This window comes from Manis javanica, chromosome 16, assembly GCF_040802235.1.
Source record: "Manis javanica isolate MJ-LG chromosome 16, MJ_LKY, whole genome shotgun sequence".
In the NCBI taxonomy this organism is placed as follows: domain Eukaryota; kingdom Metazoa; phylum Chordata; class Mammalia; order Pholidota; family Manidae; genus Manis; species Manis javanica.
Genome location: NC_133171.1, coordinates 54,787,087 through 54,805,316, shown reverse-complemented (window position 1 = coordinate 54,805,316; position 18,230 = coordinate 54,787,087). Strand labels below are relative to the sequence as shown.

Genomic DNA, 18,230 nt, shown 5'->3' with positions numbered 1-18,230 from the left:
TTCCTCCTTATCAGTAATTACTTTAAATATACACAGATTAAACTCTTCAAAGGACAGAGATTGACAGAATAGACAAAAATACATGAACCAACTACATGGTGTTTCCAAGAGACACACTTTAGATCCCAAAACACAAATAGATTGAAAGTGAAAGGATGAGAGAAGATATTCCATGCAAATAGAAACCAAAAGGGAACAGGAGTGGGTATACCAGTATCAGACAAAATAGACTGTAAGTTTTAAAATAGACTTTAAGTTTTAAGTTTTAAATAGACTTTTAAGTTTTACAAGACACAAAGAAGGGCATTATATGTTATAAAAGGTCAAATACAAAAGAAGGCATGACAGTTATAAATATTCATTTACCTAATCACAGACCATCAAACTATATGAAATAAAACTGACAGAATTGGATAAATAGACAGTTCTATAATAATAATTGGCAACTTTAATACCCCACTCTCACTAATGGACAGAACAACCAGGCAAAATATAAGTAAGGAAATAGAGGACATAACCAACATGACAGACCAACTAGATATAATAGATATACAGAACACTCTACTCAACAACAACATATAACATATACATTTGCTCAAGGACAGGTAAGACATTTTCTAGAAAAGACCCCATGTTAGGCCACAAATTAAGTCCCAGTTGATTTTAAGAAGTAGATATCACACAAAGTATCTTCTCTGACCATGTGAGATGAAGTTAGAAATCAGTAACAGAAGTAAACATAAAAATTCACAAATTTTTGGAAATTAACATGCTCTTAAACCAATGGATCAAAGAAATCACAAGAGAAATTATAAAATATGTAGAGATGAATGAAAGAAAAAAAACATACCAAAAAATGAGACACAGAAAAAGCAGTGCTAAGGGGGAAATTTATAGCCCTAAGCACTTCTTTTAAAAAACAAGAAATATCTCAAATCAACAACCTACTTTACAGTTTAAGGAACTAGAAAAAGAACAAACTGAACAAAAAGCTAGCAGAAGCAAGGAAATACAGATTAGGGCAGAGATAAATGAAATAGAGAATAGAAAAATAGCAGAGAAAATCAATGAAATCAAAACTTAGTTTGTTGAAAAGATTAACAAAATTGACAAACCTTTAGACAGGTGGACTAAGACAAAAAGGGGATCAAATTGGAAAAAGTGAGGGTATTCCTAACAATTCTACAAAAATAAAAATGCTAATAAGAGAGCAGTATTATAACCTAGATGAAATGGAAGAATTTCTAGAAACAGAAAACTTACCAAGACTAAATAATGAAGAAACAGAAAACCTGAATATATCTGTAACTAATATCATTAATCAAAAATCTTCTGACAAAGAAAATGCCTGTACCTGATGGTTTTATAAGGTGAATTATACAAAGCATTTAAAGAACTAACACTGATCCTTCCCAAACTTTCCCCCAAAAAACTGAAAACACTTCCCAAATCATTTTATAAGGCCAGAATTACCCTGATACCAAAGCCAGACAAACACACTACAAAAAAAAAGGATAACTTACAAATATTGATGAACATTGATGCAAAAATTCTCAAAAATAACTAGCAAACCAAATTCAGCAGCCTATCAAAAAGATTATATGCCATGAACAAGTGGGATTTATTCTTAGAATGCAAGAATGCTTGAACACATAAAAACAGGTCAATGCAATATGCTACCAATAAAATGAAAGGAGAGAAAACATGATCATCTCAATGCATAAAAAACATTTCACAAAATTCAACACATTTTCATGATAAAAACTCAACAAACTCGGAATAGAAGAAAATTGCCTCAAAATAATAAAAGCCATATATGAAAAAATCCACAGCAAACATCACACTCAATGGTGAAAGACAGAAAGTTTTCTCTAAGATCACAAACAAGTCAAGGATGCTCACTTTCTCCACATCTGTTCAGTATAGTACTGGAAGTTCTAACCAGAACAGTTAGGCATGAAAAAGAAATGAAAGTCATCCAAATTGGAAAGGAAAAAGTAAAGTTATCTGTTTGCAGATTGTATGATTTTATATATAGAAAATCCTAAAGAGTCCATACACACACACACACACACACACACACACACAAAAAAAAAAAAACTGTTGAGCTAATAAATGTACTTAGCAAAGAAGCACAATACAAAGTCAATGCATAAAAGCCTGTAGCTTTTCATACGCCAACAGTGAACAATCTGAAATGAAATTATGAAAACAATTCCATTTATAATAGCACCAAAAAGAATAAAATACTTAGGCATTAACCAAAGAGGTGAAAGACTTGCACAATGAAAACTACAAAGCACTGATGAGAGAAGACATAAATAAATGGAAATATAATGCTGTGTTAATGGATTGGAAGAATTAATATTATTCAGATGTCAATACTATCCAAAACAGTCTACAGATTCAATTCAATCCCTATCAAAATCTCAATGATGTCTTTTGCAAAAATAAAAAACAATCCTAAAATTCATATTGAATATCAAGGAATGTAGAATAGCTGAAGCATTCCTGAAAAATAAGAACAAAGTTGGAGACTCACAATCCCTAATTTCAAAACTTCCTACAAAGCTACAGTAATCAAAACAGTGTGGCATAAAGATAGACATGTAGACCAATGGAGCAGAATGGAGAGCCCAGAAATAAACCCTTGCCTGTATGGTCAGACCATGATGCCAAGACCATTCAGTGGGGAAAGGACAATCTTTTCAACAGATGGTGATGAGGCAACTGGACAGCCACATACAAAAGAATGAAGCTGGACTCTTACCTAAAACCATATGTAAAAATTAACTCAAAATGGATGAAAGACCTAAATGTAATACCTAAAGCCATAAAACTCTTAAGAGAAGACACAGAGCAAAAGCTTCACTGGATGTGGTGATGAGTTGTTAAATATGACACCAAAGGCACAGGCAACAAAAGAAAAAATAGACAAATTGGACTTTGTGAAAATTAAAAAATTTTTGTGGATCAAAAGACACCATCAACAGAGTAAAAAGGCAATCCACAGAATAGGAGAGAATATTTGCAAATCATATATCTGATAAGGAATTAATATCCAGAATATTTAGAGAATTCCTAAAACCTAACAACAAAAACAACCTGACTCGAATGGGGAAAGGAATCAAATAGACATTTTACCCAAGAAGATATACAAATGGCCAATATACATATGATAGAATGCTCTAATCATTTGGGAAATGCAAATCAAAACAATAAAATACCACATTACACCCATTAAGATGGCTACTATATTTTTTAAAAAGACAGAAAATAAAGTGTTGGGGACGATGTGGAGAAAATGTAATCCTTGTGCACTGTTAGTGGGAATGTAAAATGGCAAAGTCACTGTGGAAAGCATTATGGTGGTTCCACAAGAAATTAAAAATAGAATTACCATATGATTCAGCAGTTCTACTTCTCGATATAAATCCCCCCAAAATTGGAAGCAGGGTCCCAAAGAGATATATTTGCACCCATGTTCACAGCGACATTATTTGCTATAGCTAACATGTGGAAGAAACTGCTAAGTGTCCATCAGTAAATGAATGGATAAGCAAAATGTGGTCTATACATACAACAGAATATTATTCAGCCTTAAAAAGCAAGGAAATTCTGACATACTACAATATGGAGGAACCTTGAGAAAATTATGCTAACTGAAATAAGTCAGTCACGAAAAGGCAAATACTATATGATTCCACTTATACAAGTCACTTAGAGTACTCAAAACCATCAAGAAAGAAAGTAAACTGATAGTTGTCAGGGCTGGGAGTGGGGGAAATGCAGAGTTATTGATTAATGCATAGAGTTTCCATTTTACAAGATGAAAAGTTATGGAGTGGATGGTGGTGATGGATACACATTATTAATCTAAATAATACCACTGAACTGTACACTTAAAAGTGGATAAAAGTATGGTAAGCTTCATATTAGGCATCTTTCACCACAATAAAAAAATTGGAAACAAAAAACTACAGGAGAGAAAGTGTGGATGCAATTAGAAATAATTTCTATAAACGACAATAACTAAAAGTATATCCTGAAACATTTGAGTGTGAATAATAGGGAACTCATTGAGCTTTTTAGCTCTAAATCACCTTAGGTATGATTTTTGCCTATTGTTTACCCATTAGTATGGTTTCAAACAGAGCAAATAAATCATATTTTGTCAATTCTTGTGGTTTTGACTGGCCTGTTTGTTGCCACTGCTACCTGCGAGGGACCTTGAGCTAGAAAATAGAGCAAGTTCTCCTGATGGCTTTGTAACTTGGCTTGGTTCACTGGTTCAGTGTTGGCAGGCTGCTTGCTCTTACATCTTATTGTTATTTTTTTAAAGGGTCAGACCTGCCCCACATGATAAGGATGGAGTGGGGAAGGTGCCAATAAATGATTCCTGCTCTCCAGAAATAATTCCACCATTTTATTCCAGCTTCCTGTTTCCTGTATTGCCAGATTTGAACATTCTTCATACAATTATTTTAGAAGCCTTCTCTTTAGCTTTAGTGAGTTCTTCTCTGCTCATATTTGTGGGCAAGAAGATTGCCAGTTTCCATAGCTACCATGTCAATTCCAACCAGGTAAGAGGACAGGCCTTTCTGTTATTTCCTCTAACCCTTAAATCTTTGCTCTTTAATCTGAGCCTCCTACTAACATGAACCTGTAACCATTTGGATCACATTTGAAGTATAACTACCAAAGGATTTTTGAGAAGTGGAGCATACTTACCTTTGAGACCACATGAATTAACCCAAGTGTTACTCCCCTAAACAGAAACTGTGTAGGGAGGCAAGAAGATAACTTCATATGGCACCGTGTTGTTGAGCTCGCGAAGTTCCTGTTCTCTTAATGTTACTGTCCTTTCCACCAAGTCCTTAGAAGTCAACCACACACTGAGGCACAATAAGAAATACTTTTTTGGTTTTTTGTAAGTCTCCAACTATTCTGAGTTTGGCCTTTTCCCTAGGGCTCAAAAGGGAAACATGAAAGCAAGAGGTGCCCCACATTGACTTTCAGGATAGCTTAGAAGAAAGGGAGAAAAATTGTACTGTTTCCTCTCTGTCCTGGTGATTATGTGAAAGAGAATAATAAGCAAAAGTCTCAATTTCTCACTGAAAAATTGCTTTCCTTATGATCACTAGCTTAAGTGAAAATTCAAGTTAATCTAGAAATCAGATTTGCCATCCTTGTGTTCTGAAAATATTTCAGTGTTACTTGGAATGGAATAAACAACCTATCTTCATAAACAGGAAATAGACAGCATATCATTAATTCAAATTCAGATCAGCATTCTTCAACAAATAGTGGGCCTAAAGTGTTCACCATTTCTTTATAGGATTTAATAGCCATCGGCTTTTGCAATGTCGTCAGTTCATTTTTCAGATCTTGTGTGTTTACTGGTGCTGTTATCAGGACTATTATCCAGGATAAATCTGGAGGAAGACAACAGGTGTGTTGAAATAGAATTTGATCTCTAATATAAAGAGATATTTATATCTATCTATACATATAGTCATAGAAGGGGTTATATCAGTTCAATCATGTTGCTGTTTTAATGTTATGCTTGTTGGGGAAATCTCTTAGAAGAATTTGTATTTCATGCTTGCCTTTATTTTTGCTTAGATTTTATCTTAAAAGAGATTTTTCCCCTTGAAAGTCATTTTCTACTGAAATGTTATTCGCTGTGAGAGTTTTCTATATGTTACCTCACAAAGCCCCATTCCCCATGTAACATAACTAAAAGATACTATTTCAGGTAAACTAACCATCACCTATTAATGGTTTTTCTATGGGGAAATATATTCTCAGTCTTAGTCTGGGAAATCAATAATACAACTTTCTCCATCCTGGTAGCAGAATTAGAAACCTTCCTGACTTCCTCAAAGGGCATGCACGGCAAGAGGCTTTCATTATAGAGAGTAAGGTCTTTATCTAGGTGAGCCTAGAGAATTTATAACTGTTCTTCCTCTATATAAGAGAAAATTATCTAGGTCAGACTCTGTTCAGCTCTTCCAAATGAGTAAAGTATAGGTATGGTGTGTGGGAGGGGAGAGAGAGAGTTGGGGGATGGTGCTAGAGAAGGTTCTATAAGGCAGACTCTTTGTCTAGCTGCAGGCCTGAAATTTGGTAAGTCCAATGTTCATGAGTTTTGAACTCATTAGATAAAAGTTATAACTTCACACCATGAGAGGTAACCCATTTCAACTATGAAGCATGATGAGATGTCAAAGAATGATCAGAACTGACCCTGGGTGCACCTAGGGAATAGATCAGGGTTCAGAAGGCAGAGAAACAGTGACAGAAGTCAAAGACAAGCTTAGGGTGCAGAAGCATTGTAGGAAAGTATAGCCATGGTCAGAAGCTAAAGTGTCAGAGGACTGGACCCTAAATTTTAATGGGTAAAGATGAATTGTCACAGTCCATGGGTAAATATAGATGGACTATAAGGTGAAATCTAATAAAAGTCAGAAGATAAGGCAGGGGCCAGAGCATGTATCTAGAATAAGACAATGTTGTATCATTTTATGTGAACTGAGTTTTGTTCTCATAGAGCTTCTGCCAGACCGCTGGCCTTTAAGGTGTAGCTCTTTTCCACTACTGTTTGACAAAAGGAAGTTGGGTTATGTTTAAAAAGGTTATTCAGTGCAAGTATGAGAAAACCTTGCAGTCAAAATTGGAGGATTTCGTAAGACAAATAGTGTAAATGGCACTTCCAGACATTAGTTCTCCATAGCTTTTAAAAACATGCTTTGTTTATTCAGTATAAAAGCACAACATAAACTTGGGGAGAAGAGATACATGCAGTTGGAAAGAACTAAATGATAGTGCAAGCAAAATTAAGTGCAGAATAAGTGCAATAAATATTTAAGAAGGAAAAAGTTGAAGCAGAACTTTGATGGATTATTGAAAGAGGGTTAGGATATGTATAGATGGAGGGAAGGAAGACAGACTTCAGGCAACCTCAGAGTTGCTTTTAGCTTGTTGAACAAAATGCACACCTCAAAGGGATGCTGGTCAGCTCTTACCTGAGACCCTCATTTTCCCAGTGCAAATCGCTGGTTCAAGCAGAGAATGCTGCTGGCCCCTGGCCTCATCCATTGGAGTGACCCAACCTCCACACTTGAGTTGCTGATCTGGACCAGCAAAGGCCTCTGAGACTCATTCAGCCTTCACTGGTTGTGGCAAAACTATCAATCCTTCCAGCCATGGCCTGAGTTTGAAGTGCTGGCAGGCCTGGGGCAGAGGGGATGTGAGAGCCCCAGGCCTGTGGTCGGCTGGGCTGTCCACCACTCTATCTTCCTGCTCATCCAGTTCTGACCATGTGCTTCTCTGTTCCCCATGATTGGGTTCCTTTCCTTGTTCTCTGATTCCCAAGAATGGGCCGTATTGCGTTGTCCCTGGCCTCCCAGAAATGCTTAAAAAATGAGTTACTATAAAAGAAAGAAATGTGTTATGTTCTTACTAGAGGAAGCAGATGGAGCAGTGGAGAGATCCTGGATGTTGGAGTCAGTCCATCAGGTGGATTGAAACCTGACTCAATGGTTCCTAGATGTGTGACCTTGGGCAAGTTACTTTTGCTTCCTGAAGCTCTAGTCCTCATCTGTAAACTGGAGATAAGGATAACTTTTCAGTTGGGAGAATTAAATTAGATGACAATAGTACCCATCTCATAGTGCCTGTCACTTCAGATGCTCAAAAATCAAATTCTACTCTAGGTTTCTAGAGCCCCAGCCAGTGCTTGGCAATCTACTGTCCTACTTCATGGAACCCACACTTCCGGAGTAACTGGTGTCTGAGGATCTGCAGCTAAATAGTGGCTGTGGCTTGTGGGAACTCACATTGCCTTGAGTGTCCAGAGAGAAGGCAGAGTCTGTCTTTGCTCAAGAAAGGCTGGGAGAGTAATGGAAAATCAGAGCAGAAAAACATGTATGACATGTCAAGTTCTACCTGCTTGCTGACTTTAGACCCTAGTCAGGCACTCAGTCCAAGATTCTGAGAGCCATCAAGCATCTTTCTCAGGCACAGTACCACCGAGGATGATCCTCTGATCCCAAAGCCCACTCATTTGTGTGTGCAGCCAAGGGAGATACACAATTATTGGCAGGCCCCCCTTTCTCTGAGCAGAAATTTTATGGGATTCAATGTCTGATCTGTACTCATTTTAATCTAAGATTCATTTTGCAGCTTATTTTGTCATCTGCCCATCTTTGCTTCCTTAAAAATACTCAGAACTGTGGAGCAAAGAAGTGGTCGAAGGGAAAAGTCCTCACAGATGTTCCTGGGTGAAGCAAAGTAATTTTTTTCTGTAGTGCCAACAAAGACCCCCTGAGGCTGGAGCCTTAAATGAGACCCAACAACAGACTGGTATGTTCAGTGGCTGGAGGTGCTTACAGCCTCTGTTAACCTATTTCAGTTCCACAGCACATAAAATGTTTGCCGGTAGAACTTCCCGAGTTTCAGGTACAGTGATGCAGCTTCTTGAATCCTTCTCCCTACACGACTCTCGTGGGGCTCAAAACTTGCCCACATCGGCTGGGAGGGGACAGAAGGAAGTAGGCTCTTGATTTCATTGCCATTATTTTCAGTGGTACATTTATACGGCAAATAGCAGTGAGCTGTGAGAGGAAAACTGGTAGGAAGATTTGTTGTTGTCTTTCCACACCTAAGAAATAAAAAGGAAATTTAGGGAATCAGTGCTGAGCGGTCATTTAACGGTTTAGATGTGAGGGACTCCTTCAGTTCTTGCTCGTATATGCCATTGTTTTCATTTGTGGTTACAGTTTCATTCCTCACCCCATCCCCCATCACAGGGGGAAATGACACTGCTTTATAGTATGTTTCATTGTCAGGAGGTTAAACAGTGGAAATTTATCAATAGAGGATATAATGAGTTCAAGACTATGTCCAGAGAGCCTTGAGATTGTAAAGGGATTGTGAAGTATGTTTCTTAACTTTCTACGTGTATTTGCCAATCACTTCTTACCAAGTAAACACTGAGCCCAGAGTAGTCAGCCCAGCTGGGACTGGATCCCGAGCTGCTAGGTACAGCCCTGACTCACATTGGTAATTTTTTTTATTGTAATGAAGCAGAGAGAAACTGAAGTAGGAAAATCAGAAGTGGTTATCATTATATTTTTAAGAGGAAGCAGTACTGAAGCTGTTAGATGGGAAGTTATCCAAGCTCCAAACAGAAGAGTGAGGGATGAAATAGTTATTGTAATGGGAAGTGGAATGGTTGGGATTTTAAGGCTGACAGTGACAAGTTCTACTGGGGCTTTTCTAAACTGTTCAAGGGTTAAAGTTAGGAAGGAGTGCAAGTCGGATTTTAGGAGACTTCAGATTCATAGCACAAAGATATGGCAATAAAGACTCAAATACTCAAGACAATTTGAAACTTTTCAGAAAGTATTCATGCGTTCATTCAACAAGTATTTACCGAGTATCTAGTATGTGTTTAGCACTTTGACAAGACCTGAAAATGTCAGTTCAACAAAAAAGCACGTGTGCTGGATGATTACACTCAACTTCTTTTAAGAAAAAAATGACATGCTTCTCACCAAGCAGAAGGCTTCAGCGGCAGACAGGAATGAATACGTTCCTGACTCTCTCTCTCCAACCGGCTCTGTCTCCTCAGTTTGCGTCTCTGGTAGGCGCGGGTGTAATGCTGCTCCTGATTGTGAAGGTGGGACACTTCTACAAACTGCCGAATGTAAGTAGAACTGATCAAATAACTAAGACTGGAAAGGCCTGATCCCCAGATTGCACCTTGGTGAGAATTGCACTCAGCTGGTCCCCACTGCTGGCCCCAGTCTATCTCTAGTGCCCTTCCTTTAAAGTAATAGCATCTATCTACCCCCTCCCCAAGATTAGGAGCTAAATAAGATTATATATATGTATATAATAGAGAGAGAATAGTGTTGAATTAATAAGCAATCAAGAAACGTTAGTTATTATCATTATTATTCTCCTCATTAATCTATTTATTGTATAAGCTATAAAGTAAGCTTTGTAACTAAAGATTCAGTTAAAGATGACCAAAATAGACTTCAGATGCCAGAACACCCATTACCAACACAGGCTCGGACTCACTGTGCATTCATGCCATCTGTTTTTCTAAGCCCTTTCCAGAAGGCCTTGCTCTGCATTCATATGAACTCAATCTCCCTACTGGGGCCACATGGCCTCCTGGTTAGTGCACAACACTAGAAGACAGGTTCTGAAAGTTGAGTTTTAATTTCGTGTTCAGCTGGGATGCCTCTACCTGCTTATGTGCCATTTCTTCCCTTTGTTTGACAATGATTACCTTGCATTTAGAGATACCAGATGTATTAAATACTGGGTATAATCTATTTGTTCCAAGATACAAATATACATCACAGCTTAGTGACAATAATTTACTTTTAAATTTCCTCAATGTTCCCTTCAGTCAATTTTTTGGGGGGATCATTAATCTACAATTACATGAGGAATATTATGTTTACTAGGCTCCCCCCTTCACCAAGTCCCCCCCACAAACCCCATTACAGTCACTGTCCATCAGCATAGTAAAATGCTATAGAGTGACTACTTGTCTTCTCTGTGGTGCACAGCCCTCCCTGGGCACCCCCCACATTATACATGCTAATGATGATGCTCCCTTTCTTCTGCCCCCCCATATCCCTACCTTCCCACCCATCCTCTCCAGTGCCCTTCCCTTTGGTAACTGTTAGTCCATTCTTGGGTTCTGTGAGTCTGCTGCTGTTTGGATTCTTCACTTTTCTCTTTGTTCTTATACTCCACATATGAGTGAAATCATTTGGTACTTGTCTTTCCCCTCCTGGCTTATTTCACTGAGCATAATACCCTCTAGCTCCATCCATGTTGTTGCAAATGGTAGGATTTGTTTTCTTCTTATGGCTGAATAATATTCCACTGTGTATATGTACCACATCTTCTTTATCCATTCATCTACTGATGGACACTTAGGTTGCTTCCATTTCTTGGCTATTGTAAATAGTGCTGCAATAAACATAGGGGTGTATATGTCTTTTTCAAACTGGGCTGCTGCATTCTTAGGGTAACTCCCTAGAAGTGGAATTCCTGGCTCAAATGGTATTTCTATTTTGAGCTTTTTGAGGAACCTCCATACTGCTTTCCACAATGGTTGAACTAATTTACATTCCTACCAGCAGTGTAGGAGGGTTCCCCTTTCTCCACAATCTCGCCAGCATTTGTTGTTGTTTGTCTTTTGGATGGTGGCCATCCTTACTGGTGTGAGGTGATATCTCATTGTGGTTTTAATTTGCATTTCTCTGATGACTAGCAATGTGGAGCATCTTTTCATGGGTCTGTTGGCCATCTGAATTTCTTCTTTGGAGAACTGTCAGTTCAGCTCCTCTGCTGATTTTTTAATAGGATTATTTGCTTTTTGTTTGTTGAGGTGTGTGGGCTCTTTTTATATTTTGGATGTCAACCCTTTAACGGATCTGGCATTTATGAATATATTCGCCCAAACTGAAGGATGCCTTTTTGTTCTCTTGGTGGTGTCCTTTGCTGTACAGAAGCTTTTCAGCTTAATATAGTCCCACTTGTTCATTTTTGCTTTTGTTTCCCTTGCCTGGGGAGGTATGTTCATGCAGAAGTTGCTCATGTTTATGTTCAAGAGATTTTTGCCTATGTTTTTTCTAAGAGTTTTATGGTTTCATGACTTACTCTCAGGTCTTTGATCCATTTCGAATTTACTGTCGTGTATGGGGTTAGAGAATGATCCAGTTTAATTCTTTTAAATGTAGCTTTCCAGTTTTGCCAGCACCAACTGTTGAAGAGGCTGTCATTTCATTTCCCCATTGTATGTCCATGCCTTCTTTATCTTATATTAATTGAACATATATTTGGGTTAATGTCTGGAGTCTCTATTCTGTTCCACTGGTCTGTGGGTCTGTTCTTGTGCCAGTACCAAATTGTCTTGATTACTGTGGCTTTGTAGTAGAGCTTGAAGTTGGGGAGCAAGATCCCCCCTCACTTTATTCTTCTTTCTCAGGATTTCTTTGACTATTCAGGGTCTTAGGTGGTTCCATATGAATTTTTGAACGATTTGTTCCAGTTCGTTGAAGCATGCTGTTGGTAATTTGATAGGGATTGCATTGAATCTGTAGATTGCTTTGGGCAGGATGGCCATTTTGATAATATTAATTATTCCTAGCCAAGAGTATGGGATTAGTTTCCATTTGTTAGTGTCCTCTTTAATTTCTCTTAAGAGTGTTTTATAGTTTTCAGGGTATAGGTCTTTCACGTCTTTGGTTAGGTTTATTCCTAGGTATTTTATTCTTTTTGATGCAATTGTGAATGGAATTGTTTTCCTGATTTCTCTTTCTATTGATTCATTGTTAGTGTATAGGAAAGCCACAGATTTCTGGGTATTAATTTTGTATCCTGCAACTTTGCTGAATTCAGATATTAGTTCTAGTAGTTTTGGAGTGGATTCTTTAGAATAATTTATGTACAATATCATGTCATCTGCAAATAGTGGCAGTTTGACTTCTTCTTTACCAATCTGGATTCCTTGTATTACTTTGTTTTGTCTAATTGTGGTGGCTAGGACCTCCAGTACTATGTTGAATAACAGTGGGGAGAGTGGGCATCCCTGTCTTTTTCCTGATCTTAGAGGAAAAGCTTTTAGCTTCTCACTGTTAAGTATGATGTTAGCTGTGGGGTTATCATATGGCCTTTATTATGTTGAGGTACTTGCCCTCTATACCCATTTTGTTGAGAGTTTTTATCATGAATGGATGTTGAATTTTGTTGAATGCTTTTTCAGCCCCTATGGAGATGATCATGTGATCTTTGTCCTTCTTTTTATTTATGTGGTGGATGATGTTGATGGATTTTCTAATGTTGTACCAACCTTGCATCCCTGAGATGAATTCCACTTGGTCATGGTGTATGATCCTCTTGATGTATTTTTGAATTCAGTTTGCTCATATTTTGTTGAATATTTTTGCATCTATGTTCATCAGGGATATTGGTCTGTAATTTTCTTTTTTCATGGGGTCTTTGCCTTATTTTGGGTAATAGGGTGATGCTGGCTTCATAGAATGAGTTTGGGAGTATTCCCTCATCTTCTATTTTTTGGAAAACTTTAAGGAGAATTGGTATTATGTCTTCTGATAAAATTCAGTGGTGAATCCATCTGGTCCAGGGGTTTTGCTCTTGGGTAGTTTTTTGATTACCACTTCAATTTCGTTGCTGGTAATTGGTCTGTTTAGATTTTCTGTTTCTTCCTTGGTCAGTCTTGGAAGGTTGTATTTTTCTAAGAAGTTGTCCATTTCTTCTAGGTTTTCCAGCTTGTTAGCATATAGGTTTTCATAGTATTCTCTAATAATACTTAGTATTTCTGTGGGGTCTGTCATGATTTTTCCTTTCTCATTTCTGATTCTGTTGGTGTGTGTTGATTCTCTTTTTCTCTTAATAAGTCTGGCTAGAGGCTTATCTATTTTGTTTATTTTCTCAAAGAACCAGCTCTTGGTGTCATTGATTTTTTTTCTATTGTTTTATTCTTCTCAATTTTATTTATTTCTTCTCTGATCTTTAGGCTTATCTATTTTGTTTATTTTCTCAAAGAACAAGCTCTTGGTTTCGTTGATTTTTTCTATTGTTTCATTCTTCTCAATTTTACTTATTCTTCTCTGATCTTTATTATGTCCCTCCTTCTGTTGACTTTAGGCCTCATTTTTTCTTCTTTTTCCAATTTCAAAAATTGTGACTCTAGACTATTCATTTGGGATTGTTATTCCTTCTTTAAATATGCCTAGATTGCTATATACTTTCCTCTTAATTCTGTTAGTATTTGTTTCACATATGTTGGTGCTCCTGTATTGGGTGCATATATATTTATAATGGTTATATCCTCTTGTTGGACTGACCCCTTTATCATTATGTAATGTTCTTCTTTATCTCTTGTTACTTTCTGTGTTTTGAAGTCTATTTTGTCTGATACTAGTACTGCAACACCTGTTTTTTTCTCCTTGTTGTTTGCATGAAATATCTTTTTCCATCCCTTGACTTTTAGTCTGTGCATGTCTTTGGGTTTGAGGTCTCTTGTAAGCAGCATATAGATGGGTCTTGCTTTTTTATCCATTCTATTACTCTGTGTCTTTTGATTGGTGCATTCAGTCTGTTTACATTTAGGGTGATTATTGAAAGATATGTACTTATTGCCATTGCAGGCTTTAGATTTGTGTTTACCAAAGGCTCATGTTAGCCTCTTTATTATCTAACTGTCTAACTTAGCTCACTTGTTGAGCTATTATAAACACAGTCTGATGATTCTTTATTTCTCTCCCTTCTTATTCCTCCTCCTCTATTCTTTATATGCTAGGTGTTTTATTTTGTGCTCTTTTGTGTTTCCTTTGACTGCTTTTGTGAGTAGTTGATTTTATTTTTTGCCTTAAGTTAGTATTTGGTTGTTCTGCCTTCTTTGCTGTGATTTTATTTTCTCTGGTGACATCTATTTAGCCTTAGGAGTGCTTCCATCTAGAACAGTCCCTCTAGAATACCCTGTAGAGGTGGTTTGTGGGAAGCAAATTCCCTCAGCTTTTGCTTGTCTGGGAATTGTTTAATCCCTCCTTCATAGTTAAATGATAATTGCACTGGATACAGTATTCTTGGTTCAAGGCCCTTCTGTTTCATTGCATTAAATGTATCATGCCATTTTCTTCTGGCATGTAAGGTTTCTGTTGAGAAGTCTGATGATAGCCTGATGGGCTTTCCTTTGTAGGTGACATTTTTTCTCTCTCTGGCTTCTTTTAATACTCTTTCCTTGTCCTTGATCTTTGCCACTTTAACTATTATGTGTCTTGGTGTTGTCCTCCTTGGGTCCCTTCTGTTGGGGGTTCTGTGTGCTTCCATGGTCTGAGTGACTATTTCCTTCCCCAGTTTGGGGAAGTTCTCAGCATTTCTTTCTTCAAAGACACTTTCTATCCCTTTTTCTCTCTCTTCTTCTTCTGGTACCCCTATAATGCAGATATCATTCCGTTTGGATTGGTCACACAGTTCTCTTAATATTCTTTCATTCCTGGAGATCCTTCTATCTCTGCATCAGCTTCTCTGCGTTTCTGTTCTCTGATTTCTATTCCATTAACAGCCTCTTGCACCTCATCCATTCTGCTTTTAAGTCCTTCCAGAGATTTTTATTTCTGTATTTTCCCTCCCAACTTTATCCGTTAGCTCTTGCATTTGTCTCTGCAGCTCCATCAGCATGGTTCTGATGTTTATTTTGAATTCTTTTTCAGGAAGATTGGTTAGATCTATCTCCCCAGGTTCTGTCTCAGGGAATGTCTGGGTTATTCTTGTCTGTATTAAGTTCTTATGCCTTTTCATAGCAATAGAGGTAGTCGTAGGCAGTTGGCGCATGTGTCAGCTGGGAGAACAAAGTGCCTTCCCGCTTGCCTATCGCCTTCCTTCCTGTGAGAACTGTGACCCCTAGAGGCTTGTGCTGGGCAGCTGCATGCTGATGGGGCCTCTGAGTTGGGCCAGGGCTGCTGCGGAGGATGCTCTGTGCAGCTGCTGTGGGCTTGGCTGGTCTCAGGCTACTGCTCTGCTATGGCTGGGCCACGCTGGAGGGGCAGTGGGCGGGAGGCTGTTTATCACAGTGAGGGGCCTCAGAGCTCTGTGGCAGCCCATGGGGTTAGGGCACCCAGAGTTCCCCAGGATTCCCAGCTGCTGGGCTGAGTGTGCTGGGACGCTTCCATCCAGCTGTGAGGCCCCTGTCCCTTTAAGCCTTTCAGAAAGCACTCACTTTTCTTTTGTCCCAGAGGCGCTGGCTGTGGGAACCCACTCACAGGTTTTACTGTTCTGTTTCCCTAGTATCCAGCACACCACACACTGTGTGTGTGCACTCCGGTGCAGATGGCTAGAGCTGGGTATTTAGCAGTCCTGAGCTCCCTCTCCCTTCCCCTCCAACTCCTCTCCTCCTGCTGGGGAGCTGGAGGGAGGGGCGCTCGGGTCCCGCCAGGCCGTGGCTTGTATCTGACCCCCTTTATGAGGTGCTGGGTTCTCGCAGGTGTAGATGTAGTCTGGCTATTGTGCTATATCTTCTGATGTCTCTTTTAGGAATAGTTAGATTTGTTGTATTTTCAAAAATGTATATGGTTTTGGGAGGAGATTTCTGCTGCCCTACTCATGCCACCATCTTGGCTCCTCCTTCTAGCAATTTTTAAATAGTACTAAGGGAGGTGGGAAGAGGTTTCACTCCTAGCATAGCAGCTCAGTTACACTGAAAGGTAAAAATTTCAGTGGCTGCCCCTGAAGCTGGAGTGGCTGTAAGTGTCCCCATCCTTTCGAACACGTCCACTCCACTGGGTGAATATGTGACTTTGGTAGAGGAGGACCACCTCAAGGCTGCTGCTGCCTTGTGATTCAGGGGCCATAGAATCCAGCCACGGAATCTATGCATGGAGGGTGGAATTTAGCTTGTATTTATCATACAAGTTGTCCTCTGATTTGCAGCAGCAGCCATCTCCAGCATTTAATTTATGTAGCACCTTTGGTGCTATAACTCTTGGAGTCTATTTTAGGAGAGCCACCCACTAATTTACTTTCAACAGTGATACTCCTCTTTGTAGCTAGAATAATCAAAGTTCTTAAAAATCTGAAACAAAAATGTATCGGAATTCACAGAAAGGTAGTGATAAAAGTAGGTAGCACTCCATTATTACAAATAATGTGGGTGACAAAATAGCTCTTGCTTTTGGCTAACCATGTCAGGTCACATCATTTTTACAGTATCTAATTAGGGTGTTTCTGGGTGAGAAAATGTGAATGCAATCTGATCAATGAACGATATGAATCACTGTAACAATGAGGCTGTAGGAACATTAAACTATGAATGGCCCCGTCCTTCCTCGACATACAATGGATAGCTTGTTGCACAATCCTTATCAGAACATTCTAGCGAGGATCTCAACTGGTTAAGGGGACTATTATTATTTTTTAAAAAACGAGATACAAAATAGTCTATTCAATATTGTTCTAATTTTGTGTGAAAATGTATAGAAAGCATACCAAAATGTTAACAGCGGTTATCTCTTGGATGATGGAAATTGTGTATTTTAATTCCTCTTTACATAAGCATGTTTTACCTTAACATTCAGACAGGTAAAAATTTTGTTGTAGTTTTCTGAAAAAAAAAATCTGTTCCCTCTTCACACTCCCTGCCTCAAGCCAAAAATCGTGCAAAAACCCTATGAAGTTGTTTCTTTTCCCTCTCACCACATCTCCCTGCAAATTACAGAAAGTTTGGAGATGCTTAACTGGGAAGAAGATGAAGGTGGAAAGGAAGTAATTTCTGCAGGTTTCATCTCTGCTCTGCCATCCTCTACTCACCTTTTGAGGCCACCTGGTCACTAAAAACTTCAGAAAACCAGCTTAAGCTTGGTCCCAGGCATTCCTGGTGGGAGGATCAATTCTAATTCCCAGGCAGAGCATGTAGAGGAGAGGATGGCTAGGAAAAGGCTGAGAAATGAAAAACCAGTGCAAAGATTTCACAAACTCAAAAAATGTTCTAAAAGTAGGTTAGATTCCACTTTGAGGCCCTGATGATTTCTACATTCCTATGAACATAGATCTTCATTTTCTCATATTTAAAAAACTTTCCACTAGAAAAGTAGACATGCTTTTTTTTTGGTATCATCAATCTACAATTACATGAGGAACATTATGTTTACTAGACTCTCCCCTTCACCAAGTCCCCCCAACATACACCATTAGTCACTGTCCATCAGCATAGTAACATGCTATAGAATCACTACTTGTCTTCTCTGCATTGTACAGCCCTCCCCATGCCTCACCCCCCACATTATGTCTGCTAATCGTAATGCCCCCCTTTTGTTTCCCCCTTATCCCTCCCTTCCCACCCATCCTCCCCAGTCCCTTTCCCTTTGGTAACTGTTAGTCTATTCTTGGATTCTGTGAGTCTGCTACCATTTTGTTCCTTCAGTTTTTTTCTTTGTCCTTACATTCCACAGATGAGTGAAATCATTTGGTACTTTTCTTTTTCCGCCTGGCTTATTTCACTGAGCATAATACCCTCTAGCTCCATCCATGTTGTTGCAAATGGTAGGATTTGTTTTCTTCTTATGGCTGAATAATATTCCACTTTGTATATGTACCACATCTTCTTTATCCATTCATCTACTGATGGACACTTAGGTTGCTTCCATTTATTGGCTATTGTAAATAGTGCTGTGATA

The 18,230-nt window shown here is 38.6% G+C and overlaps 1 protein-coding gene across 1 annotated transcript in view; it reads left to right on the top strand.

The window, feature by feature from the left end:
- LOC108389803 (testis anion transporter 1) overlaps positions 1–18,230 on the top strand; it is an 83,570-nt gene that overhangs the window by 44,989 nt on the left and 20,351 nt on the right. The window contains 3 exon segments of the mRNA XM_073224614.1: positions 4,436–4,583; positions 5,339–5,452; positions 9,638–9,712. Of these exon segments, the coding sequence (XP_073080715.1) occupies positions 4,436–4,583; positions 5,339–5,452; positions 9,638–9,712 (337 nt within the window).